We start from the raw sequence: 22,285 nt of genomic DNA on the forward strand, positions 1-22,285 counted from the left end.
GCCTGTACTTTAGTTGGTTTTTTTAACATAAATTTACTATTTTTTTCTTTATTAGACATAGATATCAATTTGTAAGTAGGCCCGTCACGATAAATTTTGCTGGGCGATTTATTGTCTCAGAAATTATTGTGATAAACGATAATATTGTTTGAAATTTGACAATGATTAGTAATTATTGTCAAATTTAACATGAAGTGTTGGTTAATTTGTTTTGCGTGTAGTACGTTTTTTTCAACCACCTGATGGCAGTATAAGACTGTTTGAACCAAAGGATGGATAGTGAGGGAGCGAGCAGAGTGTCTCTTTTTAAAAAAATGGGAGGGAGGGCTTTGACGTGACATGGGCTCTCTCTCCTTTATTCGGCAGCTCAACCAGCCAAAAGACTCCACCAGGATGTGCAGACCTGCTGGAACACCACGCTCTACCTGCTACAGACGAGGACACTGGGAATTACAGATCTGAGTCCGCGCTCCACCAACAGGCGCTACTGGACTAGACTATTGCTGTCCTGGCTTGGCTTAAGAAGGTAACACAAACAGCCAGCTGCTCGGACTCTTAGACACATTTTCAAAGTAACTCTCAAGTGTAATGGCATTTATGAGTACTTGTATCGGTACTCAGTATCAGCAAGTACTCAAACGTAAGGAATTGTACGCGATTTAAAATAAATCGATTCATCCCAAATGCTAAATTTCATGGATGTGGAATTGTTTTCAACTGACGAGGCGCTGCTGAGCTGAAAAAAATAAAATAAAATCCTCTTGCAGCTCTGCAGATGAGACGTGGGTGGAGGCCGTGAGCGACGGATCTGAGGGACTCAGTGGGATTCCCCGTTGACCGAGCTGCCTTCTCCTCGGGGTGAGGAGGAGCGGGAGAGGCCCCTCTCTGTGTTTTCCGAGCCGGAGCCGTTCTGACTGTGGTGGTCGGCCATGGAGGCGGAGCTGGAGGACGTGGCGGAGGTGGACGAGGGCTTGGCCTTCTCCTTAAAGTCCGTTATGATGACTGTGAGGTCACCAACCGTCACCTCAAGGTGCTGAGCGCTGCTGCGGTCGATGTTTTTTAATCTTGGCCTGAAGAGATGACAGAAAATAAATACGTATTCCTTTAGGGAATAATTTCCTTAAGTACTTGATAGAATATGACACCTTAAGTTAATATTTTTATTGTGTACATGCATATGTTGAACATTTTGTCGAGCTGTAAACCTTCTGCCTTTATTTACCTCATCTTCTTGTGACTGTTCTTTTTCTGCGTCGTCTCCCGTTCGCTCTTGTCCCTCTCGACTCTCTCCTTCTTCTCCTTTTTGGGTTGCGACGGCAACACGAACTGCTGCGTTACCTGCTGCTGAGAGACGAGCTGGGAGACGGGGCGAGGCTTCCTGAGCCAGCAGGAGGAGGAGGAGGAGAGAGACGTGAAGCAGGAGAGAGGAAGAGAGGAGACAGAACGTGTGGCAGATTAATGAGAAGGAAAATCACAGAGAGCACATGGCCTCTTGCCATAAAGTAGAGCCAATAATCAGTGCTGTAGCTGGTTAGAACTATACCACTGAAATGTTTTCAACACCAACAGCAAGAGGCAACAAACAAAATCAATCCCAAGGATTTTGCAGCTGGATAGATGTTTTTTACCTGGACAGGGTTATGTTAATACTCTAAAGGGGTTCAAACTTATAACTTCTGTTTGAGTAAAAACGCAGTAGGAATATTTAATGTGTATACTCAGTAAGCATCACATGTATGTATTAGAGCTCAGATGATATATCGTTAGGGCCGATATAAGTGTTTGAGGATATATCGTATCGGTGATAATTGTGCCATTATGCGCCAATATAAAAACTGGGAACAAGCCCTGTCCTTATTTACAAAAGGCGTAAATGTACAATGTATCCAGCAGAGGGCACGTGCAGACTGCTTTCAAGTCATGGCCGTTCACTTAACTTTCACTTTCAGCGCAGCTGAGGCAGTGAGCAATACTGTGTAGTGTATTTTGCTGAACAGAGCGTGGTAAAGTTCATTGGAACTGATCTGTACAATAAATTAAAAAAAATCAACAGTAATAAATTATCTTCAATCCTTCAAACTGCTCGTCATCAGCTACGCGCTTCTCAAGTTAGCAAGCTAACTTTTAGCAAAGTCTGTTGCCTTGTAAAACTTTATTCAAAACAATAAATCTAACGCAGAGGTAAAATATATACCGTACTTTCCACCTTCAAAGTCGCACCACCATATAAGTCGCATCAGCCCAATTATGTCTAATAAAGTGTGTGGGGGGGGGGGATGTTTTGCCGTATAAGTCGCACCTATTATGAGTCACAGCTGACGCGTCACGTTTGTTATGCGTCACCGATGACCACCCGGAAACGTGGGCCGGTGGTGTGCCAAAAATCGATTGGCTGCCAAATGGTGGCCGCAGGAGCATGCACGGGAGGACTTTAACAAGAATTTACTAAGATTAACACTTAAAAACAATTATTTGTTTGCTCGACATTATAGTAAAGGTGTGTCTCAGTCTAACTTTTCCTTACTAAATGCACTTTAATGGTCAAAATCAGCTGCATTTTGCCTGGGTGGACAGCAAAATGAAACTCCAGGAGTTCCAGAGCGAGACAAAGGTGGCTTTTGTATGGCAAGCCAAGTGTCTCATTAATAGCCACTTTTACTTATTAATAAGACACTTGGCTTGCCATATTAGTCGAGGGCCCTCTAGTGGCTGGAAATGGTAGTGTTCAATATTTTCCATGTCAGAATGAATGAAATCGTCAGATCTCAGCCAAAAATTGGGTTATACATATGGGAGGAAAAAACAACAACAAATTAGTCACAGGACTTGCTAATTTATGCTAAAAGATGTGACTTATAGTCTGAAAAACAATAAAACCAACCGGTACCCATATACTATATATCAGTATTAGTATCGTTATCTTTGTCGTTCTCAATGAAATGTATTGTTTGTTGGAAATCTTTGCTTCTCTACAAAGAAAAAAAAACAACCAACGTTGCTGTGGTCAGCACAAATTAGACCGTCACCACACGTGATGGATGGTTTAAACAATGAACAGGGAAGAGTTGTTTTCTTTCTTTTTTTTTAACACATTTGATAACTTTATGGTGTGATTAGAAAATGTGAATGCACGTTTGAGACTTCAAATGTTAAAACAGGTTTTAAAGTAGTTGTTTACTTGGATTCTTGGGGGTGAACAAAGCTCAAAGTTTTTAGCCTTTATATTGGTTATCGGCATCAACCTTCCCCTCCCAATTTTGGTGTCACGATAGCCAAAATTTCCATATCGGTTGAGCTCTGTTGTTTCCAGATTATATAAATTGTTATGTGAAGTAAACATGTTGTGGGGAAATTCATTCAAGTACACAATTCAAACCTTGGTCCTAAACCTAACCCCTAACCAAAAAATAAATAAATAAAAATAATAATAACAACAACCTCCACTGTGTTAGGACTAGGCCTGTCACGATAACAAATTTTTCTGGGTGATTGTCTCTGAAATTATTGCGATAAACAATAATATTGTTTGAAATTGGTCAGTAATTGGTAATTATTGTCAAATTTAAAAGGAAACGTTGGTTAATTTGTTTTGAGTGTAGTACCTTTTTTCGACCACCGGATGGCAGTATAAGACTGTTTGAACCAAAGGATGGATAGTGAGGGAGCGAGCAGCGTGTCTCTAAGAAAAATGGGAGGGAGGCCCCTTGACGTGACATGGGCTGTCTCTCCTTCCTGTTTTTCGTTTCTCAAAATGGCGGACGCTCAGTGTGGTTTGAGCTCTTTAGCATAACATTTGTCACACAAAGCTTTTACTAAAAGAAAAATCAGTAAAGAAGTTCTCAGCATTTTTTTTGCAGAGAAAAACAACTTTTTACATGAAGGCACAGGTTTCAATTGTGGATTTTGGAGCTTGACAAGACGGAGGTGCCCCTTCTCATTAGCAACACCTGAACAGAATCGCACCTGCCCTTAAGTAACAACTTCCTCTGCTGACATATTCAGTACACAAAATGAAATACACCCCCTAGTAGACATAAACACAGAGAAACAAGATAAACGGCTCCTACAGACACAAAGAAACGATAAAGCCGATAAATGAAAATTGTCGATAATTTTCATTTATCATGCGATTCATTGATTTATTGTTTATCGCGACAGACTTAATTAGGACCAGACTTTCGGTCCTGGCAAGAAAAAGTCCTAAAAAGGTAACAAAAACTAATGAAACACAAAAAGAGCAGTGAGCAAAGCTAGAAAGAATACTGATGAGAATACAGTTTTCTCCGCCTTGTTCATAATTAGAGCTAAAATTATCACTTTTCATTATTCAGTGGTGCTGCTCTAGCACCTTTTATATAACTTTTACATCAGATATAGACCATTTAAACGCTGCACACTCGCATTTCAAAATGGCATTTGATCTCGTAAAACATATCAGAAGGTCTTCATTGTATTTAGACTACTAAAAAGTGATTAAATGTTCCGTCTGTGCAAATCTTGGCTTCTTACAAAAAAAAGTAAATGGTCTTGTCGGCTTTTTATTATAAGGGTGGAAACGCAGTAAAATTACAGGGTATCTAAAGGCAGCTGTACATGTAGATTGAGCACTTGGATAAATGGTTCTGAACGCTTCTTACCAAACGATACTTCCTAAACCTGATTTTTTTTTTATTATTATTATTTTCCATGAGGGAATACATGGGTGCTGTTCAATAATTCTGCAATGACCTAAATTTGGACACAGCTTCAATAAGAGTTCCCTGGCTTTTTTCAAACATTTATCAGTGCTTTCTCAGAGCTAAATGTGATGTTAACAGAGCTAGAGTGAAATGCAAATGGGTCTCTTGGCCTACATTTGTGTCCGATAAGGAGGATAGTGAGATCCTCTAATGTCAGCATCTAGTAAGATGCTGCAGAACTGCTGACGCCTTTCTTTTTAAATAACAGCAGAGGCTTCTTAAAGTCTCGTGTTAAGACCAATTTATTGCTTTTTTTTTTGTTGCCATTCTTTCATCAACCAGCTTCCAAATATCTCCCATTACCTTTCATACCAGCATTTTAGAGTACGATTATCTTACAACACCTGGCAAAAAAATATGGAAACACCACTCTTGGATGATGGTCTTTGGATTATTTGTGTATAATAGATACGATCATCTTTTTTTTCAAAACACCAACCTCCTGGAATTAAGAAACTGTAAAAAGATGCATATTTGTCGTAGTTTGTCACAGTTGCCCTTTTATTTATTGCCGTATTTTTCGGCCTATAAGTCACACCGGAGTATAAGTCGCATCAGTCGCATCAGTCCAAAAATGTCTAATAATTTGGAAAAATCCATAAATAAGTCGCTTCATATAAGTCACATCTATTATGCGTCACCGCTGACAACCTGGTAGTGGGCCGGTGTTGTGCCAGAAATTGATTGGCTGCCAAATGGCTGTCGCAGGAGCGTGCATAGGAGGACTTTAACAAGAATTTAATAAGATTAACACTCAAAAACAATTATTTGTTTGCTCGAAATTATAGCAAAGGTGCGTCTCAGTTTAACTTTTCCTTAATAAATGAACTTTAATAGTCAAATCAGCTGCATTTTAAAAGTATCTGCTGCCTCGGTGCTCCGGGAGCACGCTCTGAGGGAGGAAATCAGGAAAGAGGAACAATGTGCATTTCTTTGAAATTTAACAAGATAAGCACCTAAAACAATTATTTGTTTGCTCGACATTATAATAATAGTGTGTCCCAGTTGAACTTTTAAATAATAAATGCACTTTAATGGTCAAATTAGCTTCATTTCGCCGGGGCGGTGTAGCAAAATGAAGCTGATTTGACGGTTGCTCCAGGCAAGTTGGATGAAGATGGCAGCAAGCCGACTGTGTCATTAATAGCCACTGTAACCTATTACATGACACAACGGCATGTCATACTACTCAAGTGTCATCTAGTGGCTGAAAATGGTATTGTTCAATATTTTCAATGTCAGAATGAATGAAAATGGTCATCTCAGTCAAAAATTGGTTTATGAGTATGGGGGGAAAATCCATAAATAAGTTGCTTCGGCGGATAAGTCGCTGGGCATGAAAATTAGGCAAAAAGGTGTGACTTATAGGCTGGAAAATATGGTAATTTTTTTTAGATCAAATAGAGAAAAAGATTATGGCATCAATTTCAATAAAAAGAATACTTAAATTCAACAAATAAGGAATAGTTCAGTAATTTTCAGTTCTGAAACAAACACCTGCATCAAACTAAATCTAATTAGTCTCAAGTAAAATGAAAAAAGCTCATAATTTGGAGTTGTTGCACAAAGTGAACCGACAGGAATTACGGCTCCAACATAAGACACGGTGAAACAAAGGAGACAAGTATGAAACGTCTTCAAGAAGGTAAATCATTACAAAATGTTGCGAAAGAAGTTGGTTGTTACCAGTCAGCTGTGTCTAACGTGTGAACCAAGCACAAACAAAATGGGAGCATTGTAAAAAAGAAGCTTACTGGTCGACCAAGGGAGGCTTACAAAAGTCAAGATAAAGCGATGTCTTGAAAAGAGAAAATGTGCAACCAAACAAGCGAGAAACACGTGGAAACTGGATTCAGTGCGACCAAACTGTCAGAAAAGGTCAATTTTCTCAGACAACCACCTAAACACATTACATGAAACCTTAGATTTTTAACAAATAAGCATATATAAAGTCAATAAAAGGTCTTTAAATTAACTTCGGTCAGAAGGTTGCAGCCTTCAAACCATTATCTTACAAAAATGTATTTCAGTGAAAGTTAGCTCCCTGCGGTGTTTCATGCAAACATTTACTTTTCAATCATGAGGCAGTCAGCAGCAGAGGAGTTAGCATCTGTTTCGAGCTCAGAGGAAGGGTGTGAGGTCAATGGGTGCATCGGGGGAGGGAGGGGGAGAAAGGCCACAGGAGCGAGATACTCTGTCAGCCAGAGTTTGCCGTCTGTGAAACGTGACGGTTCAGTGGCAGGATTTATGTCTTGCTTTTACAGCCCACATTCTGCAGGATGACTTGCCTTTGGCTTTTCCTTCAACTAGAAAATATGAAGTCAGCAAATGCAACTAAACTTTTGGGCTTTTTTTTTTTTTTTCAAAAGAATTTGCAAGTTTTACTAAAAAAATGCTTTTAATAGTGTGAATGTTTATGAAGCATTCACACTATTGTGATCCGTTTTTCTTCCGCGTGTTTTTCAGCATCTTTCTCGTTCCACGATTTTTGTGCTACTTCAACAAAATCATCAAAACATTCAGCTCGTTCAGAAGAAGGGTGCCATGACTTTTGGTTTTGGTGCAACTTTAGTTTTTTTTTTTTTTTTAAATATATTTTTAGCCTTTTCTGCCATTTTTTTTCCTCTCACAGAAAAAGAACTGAGCTCATTTTCCATCCTTCAAATCTTTAGATGTGTTTACAACCATTTACTGCTCCTTTCACATTTTGTCCTGGTTCAGCTTCTTTCTAAAAATTAAAACTTTTTTTCAGCTAATTTCAGCTGTTTTTTTATTTCAGCTGTTCTGTGCTCCTTTCAGATTATTTCTGCTAACTGCAATATTTTTGTGCTTCTTCTAACGTCTTTCTGCTAATTTTATCAGCTTGTTATGCTCCTTTCAGCTGATTTCTGCAAGTTTCAGCTTTTTCTGCTAATTCCACATTGTTGCACACATTTAAACTTTTTTCAGACTAATTCACCAAAATTACACTCTCTCCACTTCCTTCTTGTAATTTCAGCTTCTTTCTGCTTTTTATGCACTTTTCAGCTGGTTTTCTTGGTTTGTTGCTAATTTCAGCTTTTTTCAGATAATTTCCAGATTTTTGTGCCAACTTCTGCTTATTTCAGCTTAAATGGACAAACATAGGCTCTTTCTGCTTTCTTCTGCTAATTTAATTATGTTCTACCTGTTCAGCTACCCCTTTAGCATTTTCTAGCTAATTTCGGCTGTTTTCAAAGAAATTCAAAATTATACATGGTAATTTTTCCTAGTCTCAACCTAATTAACTTATTTCTGATTATTTCAGCTCGTTATACTCCTTTCAGCTTAATTATGCTAGTTTAAGCATTTTCTGCTATTGCAGCTACTATTTAGCTATTTTTATGCTAATTTTGCCTTTCAGCCAATTCTACATTTTTTTTAGCTAATTTCATCTCTTTCTGCTTCCTTCTGGTAGTTTAAGCTTCTTTCTGCCTTTTAGCTAATGTAGGTTTGTTCTTCCGTTTCAGCATGTTGTAGCTAATTTCAGCTGTTTTTCAGCAAGTTCTTCAGCAGTGAGCATCACACTGCATTTTAGCAGGACATGCAATTTCTCTAGGTTGTTTGCTTTTTGCTTTTGATAAAGCAGTATGGCATGCTCAAGCCCTCCTTGTAACATTCTAGGAACTTGGCTCTTGTAGAACGGATGGTGTGAGCACCAACAACTCTTCCAACACTCCGTACTAATGTCAGATGGAATAGGTTGTTACATTATGAGCAGAAATTCCTTTCTGGAATCAATAAACACTTAAGCAAACGGACACTCAGCGCCCAAAGGGAGTCGAGTAAAGAGCGTGAGTGGAAGGGTAAACAGTGTTTGATTGGGTTCTGTTCAGACCTGCTGCTTCGCCTCATCATAATATTAGCTCGTCTGCTTCATGTTTCACCAGGTTATTGAGCAGCTCTGTCAGTGGCAAACAGCTTCACTGTAACAAAGATGTACACAATGTGCTCATCGTTACGGGTCTTCTTCGCTTCATGTTAATGAACTCATGATTGCATTTCAAGCTAAACGATCAGATTTACTGCATTAAAGAGCAGACGTAATTCAATCAGTGATTACTCGCATTAAGTTAATCAAGCACAATCAATAGGAGCTTATAAGAAAACAGCCTGTTGTTGTTTATCTATTATTATATATTAGAAGCTGGTTGATTCTTTTGCAACAGTCAGTGTATGAAGACCAAAGACTCAAGTCCACCATTTACATGGTTTGACGTAAACCAGACAAAAAACAAGGAATGTTGGGCCTTTAATGTCTTTACGTATTCATCTGTGGAATTTTTTTTAGGTTAAATGGTTAAAAACAAAACCTTATATGAACCCTCAAATATTTGAAAGCACAAACATAAGCAATCGTTATAGTGACATGCACTTCACACAATCGTTGAAGGTCTATCGTTTAAAAAAAGTGTAGCCTTGATTTGAATTTTGACAAATCTAGGACGTTCTTTTCCTGTATTTTATTGTATATTGAAATTATCAAAAGACTCCCAAATCCTTTCCCTTCAAAATAAGACGTTTTTTTTCCACTCAAACCAAACATGTCTGGAACATCCCCGTGTCGTGACTGCAGAAGAGATGAAAACCGTTGATTTGGTAACGAGCTGCAACCCAAACAGAACCGTGCAGATGTTTGGATTATGCACTTTGAGTTGTCGAGTACACCGTGTGATGAGCAAACAGCCCACAGGCCGGCTGATGGTCTGCAAATATGCGCCAGAGCTCGCAAACAAATCCCATCTCGCTGTTCCGTGATGATTGGGAGGCTGTTGCGAAATAGCTTATTTTACGCCCTGTTGATCAGCCCTGATCCAGGTGTACGAGTGTGTGCGTTTCCTCTGCAGGTTGGATACTGCTCCTGGGAGCTCCTCCAAAACCTATGATTAATCTCTGTCCCTCGCCTGTACATGCTTCCATCCTTTGTGTGTGTGCAACGCCGACAGATGGCTCTCAGCATCCCGTGGCTTATGACACCTTCTACAGCCCACTGACCACATTGCGCTACAGTCTCCTCTCGCACAAACACACACAGAGCAAAGTGTCATGAATCACAGTCACTGCAGTAATTACAGGTTTATCGTGCAGCCGTCATTTTGAGCCACGCTGATGTGATAACAGCCAGCTTCATTGTCCACCACGAACACTTTTAAACCCACACGAGCGTCCTATCTCTGACACTTATTAGATAATCTAATCATTTTAATGAAGTACAAGAATTCAGCTACTGCTCTGTGTTTATTTGACATGTAAAGTAGATGTCAAAACCTTTATTTTGTTCAATAATTATCCTTTTTAATGCTACAAAGACAAGTGAGAAAGCACATCCATTTGTTGTTGGCTGTTCTCACGATATCTAAAATAATCCCTTGAGTCATGACCCAACTTATTTTTTCCCTTCAAGAATAAAAGAGCACAGTGAAGAAAAAAGGAGGGACTGTTTCCTTAACACACTTTCCTAGAAGACTTGAGCTTCAGAGTTTCAGATCAAGGGTGTCACCAATCTATGAAAACATACCCAGTAATTTATCAGCACTCGAGGGAATGGAGACACATAGGTGTTACTCTTTAAAGTGCACAATTCTGTGTAATCTGAGCAAAAAAATGAGCACTAAACAACAACTGGATCAAGTTTAGTTGTGCTGTAATTGTTTATGCATACACACTTTCTGAACAGAATCGAACAGTAACCTTTGATTGATCATTTTAGACAGGTCATTTAAACCCAAAACAAATTGTTGGTAACTTTTTCTAAATAGTTTAACCTTCTACTGACCTACCCACTAGCCACTGCTCCAAACTTAAAACCAACTTGTAGTAATTCATATTGTCCTTTACTCATGCAGGACTAATTACTATATCACCAGAAGCATTAGCATAACAACAAATGGTCTGAAAGCTGAGAAAACCTAACGAGTGCTTCTTGCAGCATCCACTTTCTGATTGTGGACTGCTTCCTGCAAGTTTTGCTTATAACATGACCACAAATGGAACTTGCGGTGAATTAAAGTTTACTCACAAGTCCTGCAGATGAAAATGCCTCCAATGAAACTGAGGCTTTGGGTACAGAGTTGTGTGCTGCTGCTAATCCTGTAGATGAAAATCTTTATCCTTCATTTTTACCATTCCAGTGGATCAACGTGAAGGGGAAGTCACACTTTGACAGTAAAGCTTAGCTCACTTGCAACCATAGTTTCCAAAATCCTTTCAAAATGAAACTATGGTAGAAAGATGCTGAGACGTCACTGCACAGCCCTGATGAGACTTCATGGACGTGTCTGTCAAGTTAATAGCTATATGTTCCTAATATGGTTTCAAACCATGTGTATTTCAAACGTATAACCTTTAAATGTCACATTTCTTAACATGGATTTTTTTAATAAGACTTCCGTCTGGATTTTAAATAATTTAGATTTTTTTTTTTACAAAAATATTGCACATAACCTGAGAGAAAATAGTGTTTTTTTTAAAAAAACACCATTGCAGCTTTTCTTTGCTCGCATACACTACTCAAACATGAAAGACACGAGGCTGTCTGCTTTTGAACAGCTTTCCCGTGCGCTGGAACCAGAGAGGTGATGAGAGCTCATGGGGAGCTCTGTGGTGAGCGGTGCAGGTTCTATTAAACACAAACACACTTCAGCTTCGTGAATACCTCCGCTCCAAGAAGCATCAATTTCCACCCCCAATCCACCTCTGAATCTTGCAAACATATTCTCGACATAATGTAGAAATGCAACAGTCCCAGCTTTAAAGCCAAAAGGGCTGTGATTTGAATCTCAATAGCATTGTTTTACTTGGGCACCACCATGAAGCCCATATACAGGTGCTGTTTATAAAATTAGAATATCATGAAAAAGTTGATTTAGTTCAGTAATTCCATTCAAAACGTGAAACGTGTATATTATATTCATTCATTACACACAGACCGATACATTTCAAATGTTTATTTCTTTTAATGTTGATAATTCTAACTGACAACTAATGAAAACCCCATATTCAGTAGCTCAGAAAATTAGAATATTGTGAAAAGGTTCAATATTGAAGACACACTCTAATCAGTTAATTAACTCAAAACACCTGCAAAGGCCTTTAAATGGTCTCAGTCTAGTTCTGTAGGCTACACAATCATGGGGAAGACTGCTGACTTGACAGTTGTCCAAAAGACTATCACTGACACCTTGCACAAGGAGAGCAAGACACAAAAGGTCATTGCTAAAGAGGCTGGCTGTTCACAGAGCTCTGTGTCCAAGCACATTACTAGAGAGGCAAAGGGAAGGAAACGATGTGGGAGAAAAAAGTGTACAAGCAATAGGGATAACTGTACCCAGGAGAGGATTGTGAAACAAAATGTGAGGGAGATTCACTAAGAGTGGACTGCAGCTGGAGTCAGTGCTTCAAGAACCACCATGCACAGATGTATGCAAGACATGAGTTTCAGCTGTCACATTCCTTGTGTCAAGCCACTCTTGAACAAGAGACAGCGTTAGAAGTGTCTCGCCTGGGACTGCTGCTAAGTGGTCCAAAGTTATGTTCTCTGATGAAAGTAAATTTTGCATTTCCTCTGGAATTCAAGGTCCCAGGGTCTGTAGGAAGAGAAGAGATGCACAGACTCCATGTTGCTTGAGGTCCAGTGTCAAGTTTCCACAGTCAGTGATGGTTTGGGGTGCCATGTCATCTGCTGGTGTTGGTCCACTGTGTTTTCTGAGGTCCAAGGTCAACACCAGGAAGTTTTAGAGCACTTCATGCTTCCGAACAAATTTATGGATGCAGATTTCATTTTCAAACAGGACTTGGCACCTGCACACAGTGCCAAAGTTACTAGTATCTGGTTGAAGGCCCATGGTATCCCTGTTCTTAGCTGACCAGCAAACTCACCTGACCTTAACCACATATAAAATCTATGGGGCATTGTGAAGAGGAAGATGTAATACGTCAATCCCAACAATTCAGAAGAGCTGAAGGCCACTATCAGAGCAACCTGGGCTCTCATAACACCTGAGCAGTGCCACAGACTGATGGACTCCATGCCACGCTGCATTGCTGCAGTAATCAGGGCAAAAGGAGCCCCAACTCAGTATTGAGTGCTGTACATGTTCATACTTTTCATGTTCATAATTTTCATGTTCATAATTTTCAGTTGACCAACATTTCTAAAAAAAAAAAAAAAAAAATTAATTGGTCTTAATATTCTAATTTTCTGAGATACTGAATTTGGGGTTTTCATTAGTTGTCAGTTAGAATCATCAACATTAAAAGAAATAAACATTTGAAATACATCAGTCTGTGTGTAATGAATGAATATAATATACAAGTTTCACTTTTTCAATATAATTACTGAAATAAATCAACTTGTTCATGATAATCTAATGTTATGACCAGCACCTGTAGACCTCTGTGGATTAAACATGTACTTAAGAGTTGTAACTGTGGCTATTGCTTACGATGCTCATTTTCCAATGCAGATCTTCTTGACTGTGTAACAGCAAAAAGTCATTTCTCCATTGTGTGTTGCGTTTCTGATTTTTTTTTTTATCTAATTAAGCGGTCATAAGGTTTAGAAGTGGCTGTTGTCCATTTATTTTAATGAACAATCTCTAAAATAAGAGAATAAGATCACATTACAATCACTATCAATTTTAGGAAAAGTTACAGACACATGGCTTTAGCAATTCTTTTTTCTCTCCAACAAAACGACAGCCAGTTAGTTGTTATTTTGAAAGGGCTGGCATCAGTCAGAAAAAGAAAATCCCTTTCGGCATATTAAAATATGCATGGTATTTTGACATGTGCGCAACACACACACGCACAAACAACAACATTCAGCTTGTGAGTATGAATACCGTCTATACCTTGACTGTGAAAGTTTGTGTGAAAAAAAACAATTAGATGTATAACTCTTTTAAATGAAAACATTTTTCCTCCACCATGTTCCATATTAAATGTGTTATGGCTGCACTATTTTCCCCTATTGAAGGATTAGTCAAGATAAATATTATTCCAAAACTGTCTGAAATTTGTTGCACAAAGTGAACCGCAGACACCCTAAAATGCAACTGAACATAAGGATGGACTCGTCTCCCCAACCCCCTACCTTGACTCACAATCTCTATTTTTACACAGTCTGACATTTCCAGCAGGCTTCTAGTCATCTTCCCTCCATAACAGAGGTTGACTGAAAAAACTCACTGTAGGATTCATAAAGTTCAAGATTTGACAAGCACCATCTGCAACAGACTCTTAGCTGAGATGACGACAAAGATGAATCTACAACTTATGGAAAGCCGATGTTGGGAGTAAGGAGAACATAACTGGCTTAAACGAGTTATTTTATCTGAATAGCTCAGAGCTTAGCGAGCATTGCACGTGCATTGCAAAGAGTGAGCTTTATTAAACATCCAACGTCGACGGCCTCCCAGCCAGCCAGAATAGTTTGTGCTTGTTTGGGTGGAGCTGAGGATAAACCTGCACATCAGTCATTCTGTCAGAAAGACGCCCAGGGTTAAGTTCAGCTCCAGGAGAGAGGCAGAAAGGAAGAAAGACAGAACAGGGAGCAAACAGAGAAAAGCAGAAAGGTGATGAACACTAAAGGGGTAAAACAAATAGAAGCATGATCGGGCTCAGTGTTCTAACTTGCAGACTTAAAATGCACAACTGCAAAACAAGCTCCTAAATGTGGAGCGTCTCCCTGGTGGATCCGAACAGTCGGATCAGCTCAGTGAAATGTTACGGCTCGCACAGACACGAGAATGGTGCACTGATTTTTTTTTTATAAACTAGGAATGGGCCGTATGAGATTCTGACAAGAAATCCCAAAATTACACAGTATTAAACAACAACAACAACAAAATTAATGCATCAAATGATCTTATGTTTTGTTGTACACTTTACCCGCAAAAACAGACTTTTTTTTTAGCCTTAAATGAGCATAAAAGTTTAAGGGAATTCCCTCCCCCCATGCAGCTCCGTACACAACTAAATAACAGTTTTGGAGCAACAGATAGAGCAAGGCGAGAAGATATTGACACACATTAGAAGAGAATTGAAGACGAGCATCGCTGTCAGATAAATGTTCAGAAAAACGTTTATGTTGCATATGCAAAAAAAAGAGTGACAATGAATCTAACTGTAAAATTACAGTAGTTGTTGTCTGTCCGTTTATGTATTTATTTAGCTTATTTATTTCAGAAAGTGATAAATATGTCAAAATATACTGAACAAAATTATAAAACGCAACACTTTTGCTTTTGCTCCCATTTTTCATGAGCTGAACTCAAATATTAAGACTTTCTGTGTACACACACACACACACACACACACGCCTTTTTTCCCCTCAAATATATTTTACAAATGTGTAAATCTGTGTTAGTGAGCACTTCTACTTTGTTGAGATAATACATCCACCTCAACGGTGTGGCATATCAAGATACTGATTCAACAGCATGATTACTGCACAGGTGTGCCTTAGGCTGACCACAATAAAAGGCCACTCTAAAATGTGCAGTTTTATCACAGCATGGTGCCACAGATGTTGCAAGGTTTCAGATTGTGCAACTGGAATGCTGACTGCAGGAATGTCCACCAGAGCTGTCGCCTGTGAATTGAATGTTTTTCTACCATAAACCACCTCCAAAGACATTTCAGAGAATTTGGCAGTACATCCAACCAGCCTCACAACCACAGACCATGTGTAACCACGCCAGCCCAGGACCTCCACATCCAGCATCTTCACCTCCAAGATCATCCGAGACCAGCCACCCAGACAGCTGCTGCAACAATCGGTTTGCATAACCAAAGAATTTCTGCACAAACTGTCAGAAACTGTCTCAGGGAAGCTCAACTGCATGATGTCTATGTTGTGGATCAAGTAACCCATGGTGGCGGTGGGGTTATGGTATGGGCAGGCGTATGTTATGGTCAACAAACACAGGTATATTTTATTGATGGCATTTTGAAAGCAGCGATACCATGATGAGATCCTGAGACCCATTGTTGTTCCATTCATCCACGACCATCACCTCATGTTGCAGCATGATAATGCACGACTCCATGTTGCAAGGATCTGTACACGATACCTGGAAGATGAAAACATCCCAGTTCTTGCATGGCTAGCGTACTCACTGGACATGTCACCCATTGAGCATGTTTGGGATGGTCTGGATCAGCGTATACAACAGGGTCTTCCAGTTCCTGACAATATCCAGCAACTTCTTAAGCCCATTAAAGAGTGGACCAACATTCCACAGGCCACAATCAAAAACCTGATCAACTCTCTGTGAAGAGATGAGATACTATGCCTGAGGCAAATGGTGACCACACCAGGTACTGACCGGTTTTCAGACGCCCTCGGACACCTGTGCAATAATCATGCTGTCTAACCAGCATCTTGATATGCCACACCTGTGCAGTGCATGGATTATCCAAAGGAGAAGTGCTCACCAACGCAGATTTACACTAATTTGTGGACAATATTTGAGAGAAAAAGGCCTTTTGTGTACACAGAAACAGTCTTAGATCTTTGAAATCAGCTCATGGAAAATAGGAGCAAAAACAAAAATGTTGCATTTATATTTTTGTTTGGTGTACATCTATGTGAACGCATACCTAAGCTCATAACTACTTTTGCGCTAATGTATCGTGTAATCACTTATATTTAAAGCTGTATTTACACATCAACAGAATAAAGCTTTAATTTTTGTTTGAAACGTAAAGCAGGAGACCCACTCTGGAACACGTCTTGTGGTTTTCTTTGAATACTTAAAGCATTAGAGAGCTATCCTAATCCAGAGCAAGTCATATTAGGTGCAGTGAGGCCTTCTGTGCTTTGCTTGGGGTCTCAAGGACCTGGGTATTACAGCTATTGTATGAAAACAAGGATACATTGCCTTTCAGTTATCAAATAAGCTCTCCAAGTAGCACAATCTCACCACTGCACCGTGACCTCCAGCTGCTGCAGCGCCCGTTTTCAAACGCTGGGTCTGAGCCCGACATTTGCATGGAAGATAAAACATCTCTCCCTCTTTTTCTTAGCAAAGTCTTAATATAATTAGACTGCATGATATGTTGTCTCCTCTAAGACAGTTTTAATTAAGTACTGGGAACTTGCAGCTCTGCAGTAAAAGGAGTAATTATTATTTTATTTTTTTAGATTAATTTGCAGAAACGAGTCCACGACTGTGTCACGTTTGCAGCTACAGGAAACCTTGGAGGAAATTTAGAGCAAAACCTGCAAACTTGTGACGGTTTGACTTGTGAGCCGACAGAATTAATGACGCGTCAACCAGCTGACAGTTAGTCAAAGTGTAATCTACTGAGGCCAGTCCGGTTCTGCTGGATGCTGTCAGAATCACAGACGTCCTGCTTCCAGCTGCCGGCTTTGGACCCCTGCAGTAGATCATCTTACCACATCACAGGAATCTAGACTGCAAGATCTGCTAAAGCTTGCCTTCATAAAACATTCATCTTCATGTCTGAACAGGAAAAAAAAAAACAGCATAGGCTGGTTGGAGCTCCTGCATCAGAGCAGACGTTAGCTGCCGTGGGACGCTTCCTCTGAAAACTGGTCACTCCGTGATGCCCCTGTGGAGCATTAATTCACCGCTTCGCAGCAATAGCTCAGTCATGCTTATTTAGTAACCAGTGTAGGAATTTGCCGTGTCCCACATTTATATTCTGCATGTCGTTTGCCCTTTACCACCTTTCTTGCTAACGGAGAAATCCACTTATCGGGCAGGTTTGGTTATGAACTGTGACCACCTGTGTGGTCATTTTTCACTGCAGCCCAACCTGACTTGCGTGTGTGTCTTTCTGCAAGAGCACAACCACACCATTACTACAGTATTTCTGCAGCCCTTCAGTTCGGAGAGAGGTTGTTGACATTAAACAAGACCTTCTTGCGGACATTTTCTAAATTTGCCGCTTGAGCGTCAGCAGGTGTGTGGACATGGATTTGTGCTCTTGTGTCCTTGCCATCTTCTCCCTTCCTATATAAAAAAAAAAAGTCCAGATGGGGAAGACAAAGGATGCGTCATAAGGATTCAGACAAGTTCTTGGCAGAGCTCAACTGTCCTCAAAAAAAAAAAAAAACAACGCACAGCTGCGACTATGCAGAGTGACAGGAGCGTATCTGCCACTTAAAGTAAACCCAAATAACGGCGCACACCACTGTTTGTGTGTGCAGAAATATGCATGCGGTCATGCTGAAAATCTGCATGATGGGCGCATCTGGGCGTGAGTGTGTGCATGTGTTTACCCCCTCAGACAGCAGGCTGATTAAGCTGTTGCATAGTAATGAGCTATGGCTGTCTGTCTGGCAGCTGCTCTGAGAACCTCTTTTCACCAACTCGCCCTCCCACTCACAAAGGCATAAACAAAAATCACACACAGACAGACAAAAAACACACCGCAAAGATCCGTTGTTGTTGATGTTGTTGCTTAATTATTGGAAAGTTGTGCTAATGCAGAGGAAAGTAATTAGCGATGCATTAAAGATCATACAACACACTGAGCTTCACTTCCTTCTTTTTACACTTTTGTTGTTTTCCCTCCGATAATGGCCGCCACTCAGGAATAACTGTAATTTCCTGCTTGAAATCACTGCAGTCAGGGGGAAAATATCAGCACTAGTGTACACCGTTTGTGCTATTCATTTAATTTTGAGTATATTTTACTTTCTGCTCATTATCTCCAGGGAAACAAAAAATAAAAAATATTACATAAAGAGCAATTGTTACGATGTACGCACTTAAGTCCACCTTTCAGGCTCATCCGACACATTAGCCGAAGGAACATTAAACCTGTAACCTTTACTATCTGTACGCGTGTACTTTTATATCTTCACTGTACTTCTATATGTACTTTTTGAGATTTTAACTAGTGCAGTTAGCTTTTGTTTGTGTATTTTGAAACATCTTACTCCTTTTTATGAGTCCTACCATCATCCTGCCCAGGACTACGGATGAAACGTAGTCCTTGTGGCTAAATCGGACACATTTACAAGGTAAACATATGCTAATTAATGTGCACGGTCTGTTTCAAGTAGCAAATGGCTAAGTAAACGCAGCAAAATGTTAGGTAAATGCCAAAAGTATCAAAAGCTTAGCTAAAAACTAAATGAGCAAAAGCTAGCTGTGGTAAAAGATTATATAAAAGTAGCAAAAGGATGGCTAGAAAAGTAGTAAATATCTAGCTAAAATTTAAAGGTAATAAAGAGCTAATAGCTAAAATAATAAAATGCTAACTCGAAGCTAAACATCAAAAAGCTAGCTAGAAGCTAAAAGCAGCAAAAAGCTAGTTACAAGCTAAATGTAATGAAAGGCTTATTTCACTTTTTGACTTTAAAAGAGCGCAGGTGTGTTAATGAGGGCTGCATTCCACTTCTGTAAAAATGCTAACACAGTCCTCGTTAACACGCCTTGCTTTTCCTCCTCTTTCAAGTCAAAATACCTGCTGTGAAAAAGACCTGTTGGTTAAATACAAAGCAAAAATTAGCTAAAGGCTAACTAAAATAAGTAAAGTATTAAAAGGCGGGCAAGAGGCTGAAATTTTCCAAATGCTGGGTATAAGCTAAAAGTAGCAAAACAGTATGCGACAAAAGTTCAGCTAAAAGTAAAAAGTAGTTCAACAGCAGCTAAAAAGGTAAAAAGCTCAGCAAAAAGTAAAAAATGAAGACGACAATTTTAAATGCACTAAGTAGATATAAATGTATTTACGAGGAAAATTAAATAGTGAATCTAAACGTGCCCATTTCCTGAATGAGCTGGACTTTTTTTTTTTAAATACATAAATGACTAAAAACAGCGCAAAGCTTGCAGAAGTACTCAGAATGCAAAATAATAAAAAAAATGACTAGGAAAAAAAAAAGAGGCATCCCAAAACTGGTTAAAGCTCAAGAAAATAATCTTATTTAATCGACAGTTATATTATAAACGCCTCAATCATCTAGTGGCATAAACAGCAAAGTGAAAAGAGAGAAAGGCCTTCGTGACAAAGTGCCTTTTAGCTGGGGGTTGTGGTGGGGGCGGCCCCCAGAGACCCCCCTCAGAGCCCGCTAATGCTCAACACATCAAAGCTAATATCCATCCATCGCCCTTACCTTGTTGATGTCCCCTTCCTGACATCACACATCATGCACTTAAAAGCCTCCGCCGTGTTCTTGTAGGTGCACACACTGCAGTCCCAAAACCCCTCGTCGGAGGAGGGCTTCGGTTGACGCTTCGGCCTTTAAAAGACAATACATGTAAAAACAAAACAAAAAAAAGGGGGGGGGGGAGGATTAAAAGAGGAGATAATGTGGGAGGGAGGACAGAAAACGAGACACGAGTGAGTTTGACTCCCCTTCGAGGAGACTATCGATAACATCTGCCTATATGGGATTTAGGAAATCATCTGCGAGCGCGCGGTGATCTGACACTGTAATTGCCGTTGAGTTTTTTTTTTTTTTTTTCCCTAACACCCGCGCGCGGAGACATCGCACGCGCTCATACACAGAGGGAGCACGAGAGAGGGAGAGACCGCGGAGAAAAACCTTTTTTTCACTCCCGTGCGCTAGCTTGTGTCAGCTCCCCTTCCCTAGGTAAAATATTTCGGGTTGTGGTTACCTTGTGGGGCTCCTCTTGTCGCCCATGCCAGACCAGGGTTAATCTGGAAGGAGCTGAGACGAGCAGAAGTCCGGCTATTTCAGAATATTTTAGCAAAGAAGCGATGCGCCTTAGCCGCTCGGCTTCCAGCTGTCGTGGAAACTCCGCTTGGGAAATAAACACGTGACTCAATATGGCCAATCAGAGGTCGAGTTGCTTCCCGAGGCTGACATTCCTCACCATGAATCAATGCCGCCTTCACGTACACCTCGTAAAATCGCGCTTCCCATTATGTTCGCTAAATGTTTCAATATTTTAAGTCGAGCGGGTTTCGTAAAAATTTCTTCAGTGGTTTATGTGATATTTTGCTAATGCTAAACAAAAATGTGAGCGCAAACGGAAGAAAAAAATAGCACAGCTTCGTTTTATTCACATTGGATACAAAAACATTACAAATTTAAACAATAAAGATCATAAAGAAGGAATGAAAAGCATTAACATAATATAACATTAAACACAACATAATTGAGTTTTACACGTAGACATTTCCTTTGGTTTTGCACCACTGGGGTACACAATCCTGTTTATTCTTCTTGTGAAATTAGGTAAAACTCCTTTGTACAGCACTTATACTAGTATCCTTCTCACTGATCTAATCTGCCAGTTTTTCCTCTCAATCAACACAGAATTCTACCTTAGATCATTGTAGAACAAATCCTTAAATGTTTATTTTGCATTATTCTCACAGCAGACATGCTGCACATATTGTGGCATTCCTGACCTAACTTTGCATGCCGACATCGGCAGACATCAAAAACACTTGAGAAACAGAGGATGAGAGGGATTCCCAAACAATTCTTTATCAAGAGCAACTAACTGAATAAAACCCAATCATGAAACCAAGCCATTACATTTAAATATAATGCACTGCAGTGGCTGCAGAGTTGAACTGTAAAAAATAGCAAAATGGTGAAGAAACTCAAAAGATAATGCATTTTCTTTTCCCACAGCAACACAACTGCAATTTATTTTATAAAAATATACATTTTGAAAAGTCTGTAAATCATTAGTCACTGAGCTCCTCCTCATCGCTGAAATAAGTGCTCTTTTTGATCCTTGGTTTCCTAGAGTCTGAAGATGTTGATGCATGAGCATTGTCCTCATCTGCCTGCCTCTTCTGCTTTTTCTCCTCTTCATCCATATGAGCTTGCTGGAAGGACAAACCCCACCCAAACCAAACAACTGTTAGCTGGTGAAAAATAAGTTTGTACATGTTTTATTGCAAATTACTTTACTGATACCCAGTTTCTTTTTCCTCCAACTCTTACTTTTCTTTTGAAGTTTTGCATTAAGGTCTAGATCGGAGAACAACTTTGCCAAAAGGTGTAGTCTCTTTGACTACACATAAATTACTTAATATAATACATTAGTGTTTCAGAAATAAGGCAATTTTAATACTTACAAGTTAAAATATTTGTTTTCTACTTATGTATATCCTGATGCATGCTCAATAATCCAGGTAGAAAAATCTAAAAAAGTTATGTCTGGTTCTCTGGACATTCAAAAAACAAAAGCACAAAAAAAAAAGAAAAAAGTTTTGTCCAAAAGACTTCCTCAGTCTGAGGTGCTGTATTCAGCTCAGTCTTATAAATATCACCTTCTCATTGTGGATCAACCAGTTTGCTGCTGACAACCAAAACCAGCTGCTCATATGTTCAAGGAAGACCATCAGCTTAACAATGGATCATTAGCACACTGATGGCTGTTTACTATTCACAGGAGGCTGAGTGATACTAGCAATAACAGCATTATAAGAGGGGGACAGTTGAACATGGAGGACTCCACCTCTGTTTAATGATGGACGATTTCTTTTCACAAAGAAATCACCCTTTGGAGCACAAGTTAGGAGTCATCAGGACTCTGTATCACAGAGCAGACAGCGTCCCCACT

The 22,285-nt window shown here is 39.6% G+C and overlaps 2 protein-coding genes across 2 annotated transcripts in view; both read right to left on the reverse strand.

Annotated features, from left to right (window-relative positions):
• Nucleotides 1-279: 279 nt before the first annotated feature.
• Nucleotides 280-20,510, reverse strand: yaf2 (YY1 associated factor 2). The gene is made up of 4 exons (XM_037695995.1): nt 20,357-20,510; nt 19,852-19,977; nt 1,223-1,378; nt 280-1,070 (listed from the first exon to the last, which is right to left on the reverse strand). The coding sequence occupies exons 1-4, from the start codon at nt 20,380-20,382 to the stop codon at nt 818-820; spliced, it is 561 nt and encodes a 186-aa protein (XP_037551923.1). The 5' UTR covers nt 20,383-20,510; the 3' UTR covers nt 280-817.
• Nucleotides 20,511-21,245: 735 nt separating this feature from the next.
• zcrb1 (zinc finger CCHC-type and RNA binding motif 1) overlaps nt 21,246-22,285 on the reverse strand; it is a 2,982-nt gene continuing 1,942 nt past the window's right edge. The window contains exon 8 of the mRNA XM_037695973.1: nt 21,246-21,545. Coding sequence (XP_037551901.1) covers nt 21,402-21,545 — 144 coding nt within the window. The 3' untranslated portion in view covers nt 21,246-21,401. The remainder of the gene's footprint in view (nt 21,546-22,285) is intronic.

The sequence above is a fragment of the Nematolebias whitei genome, chromosome 22 (genome assembly GCF_014905685.2).
Source record: "Nematolebias whitei isolate Nwh7 chromosome 22, NemWhi1, whole genome shotgun sequence".
Taxonomy (NCBI): Eukaryota; Metazoa; Chordata; class Actinopteri; order Cyprinodontiformes; family Rivulidae; genus Nematolebias; species Nematolebias whitei.

Bases quoted from the DNA above. Each gene is read 5' to 3' on its own strand.
- yaf2 (XM_037695995.1), bottom strand. From the start codon at position 20,382: ATGGGCGACAAGAGGAGCCCCACAAG. The intron at 19,978-20,356 runs GTAACCACAACC...TGTCTTTTAAAG, and splicing joins GACAAGAGGAGCCCCACAAG to GCCGAAGCGTCAACCGAAGC. The intron at 1,071-1,222 runs GTAAATAAAGGC...TCATCTCTTCAG, and splicing joins AACAGTCACAAGAAGATGAG to GCCAAGATTAAAAAACATCG.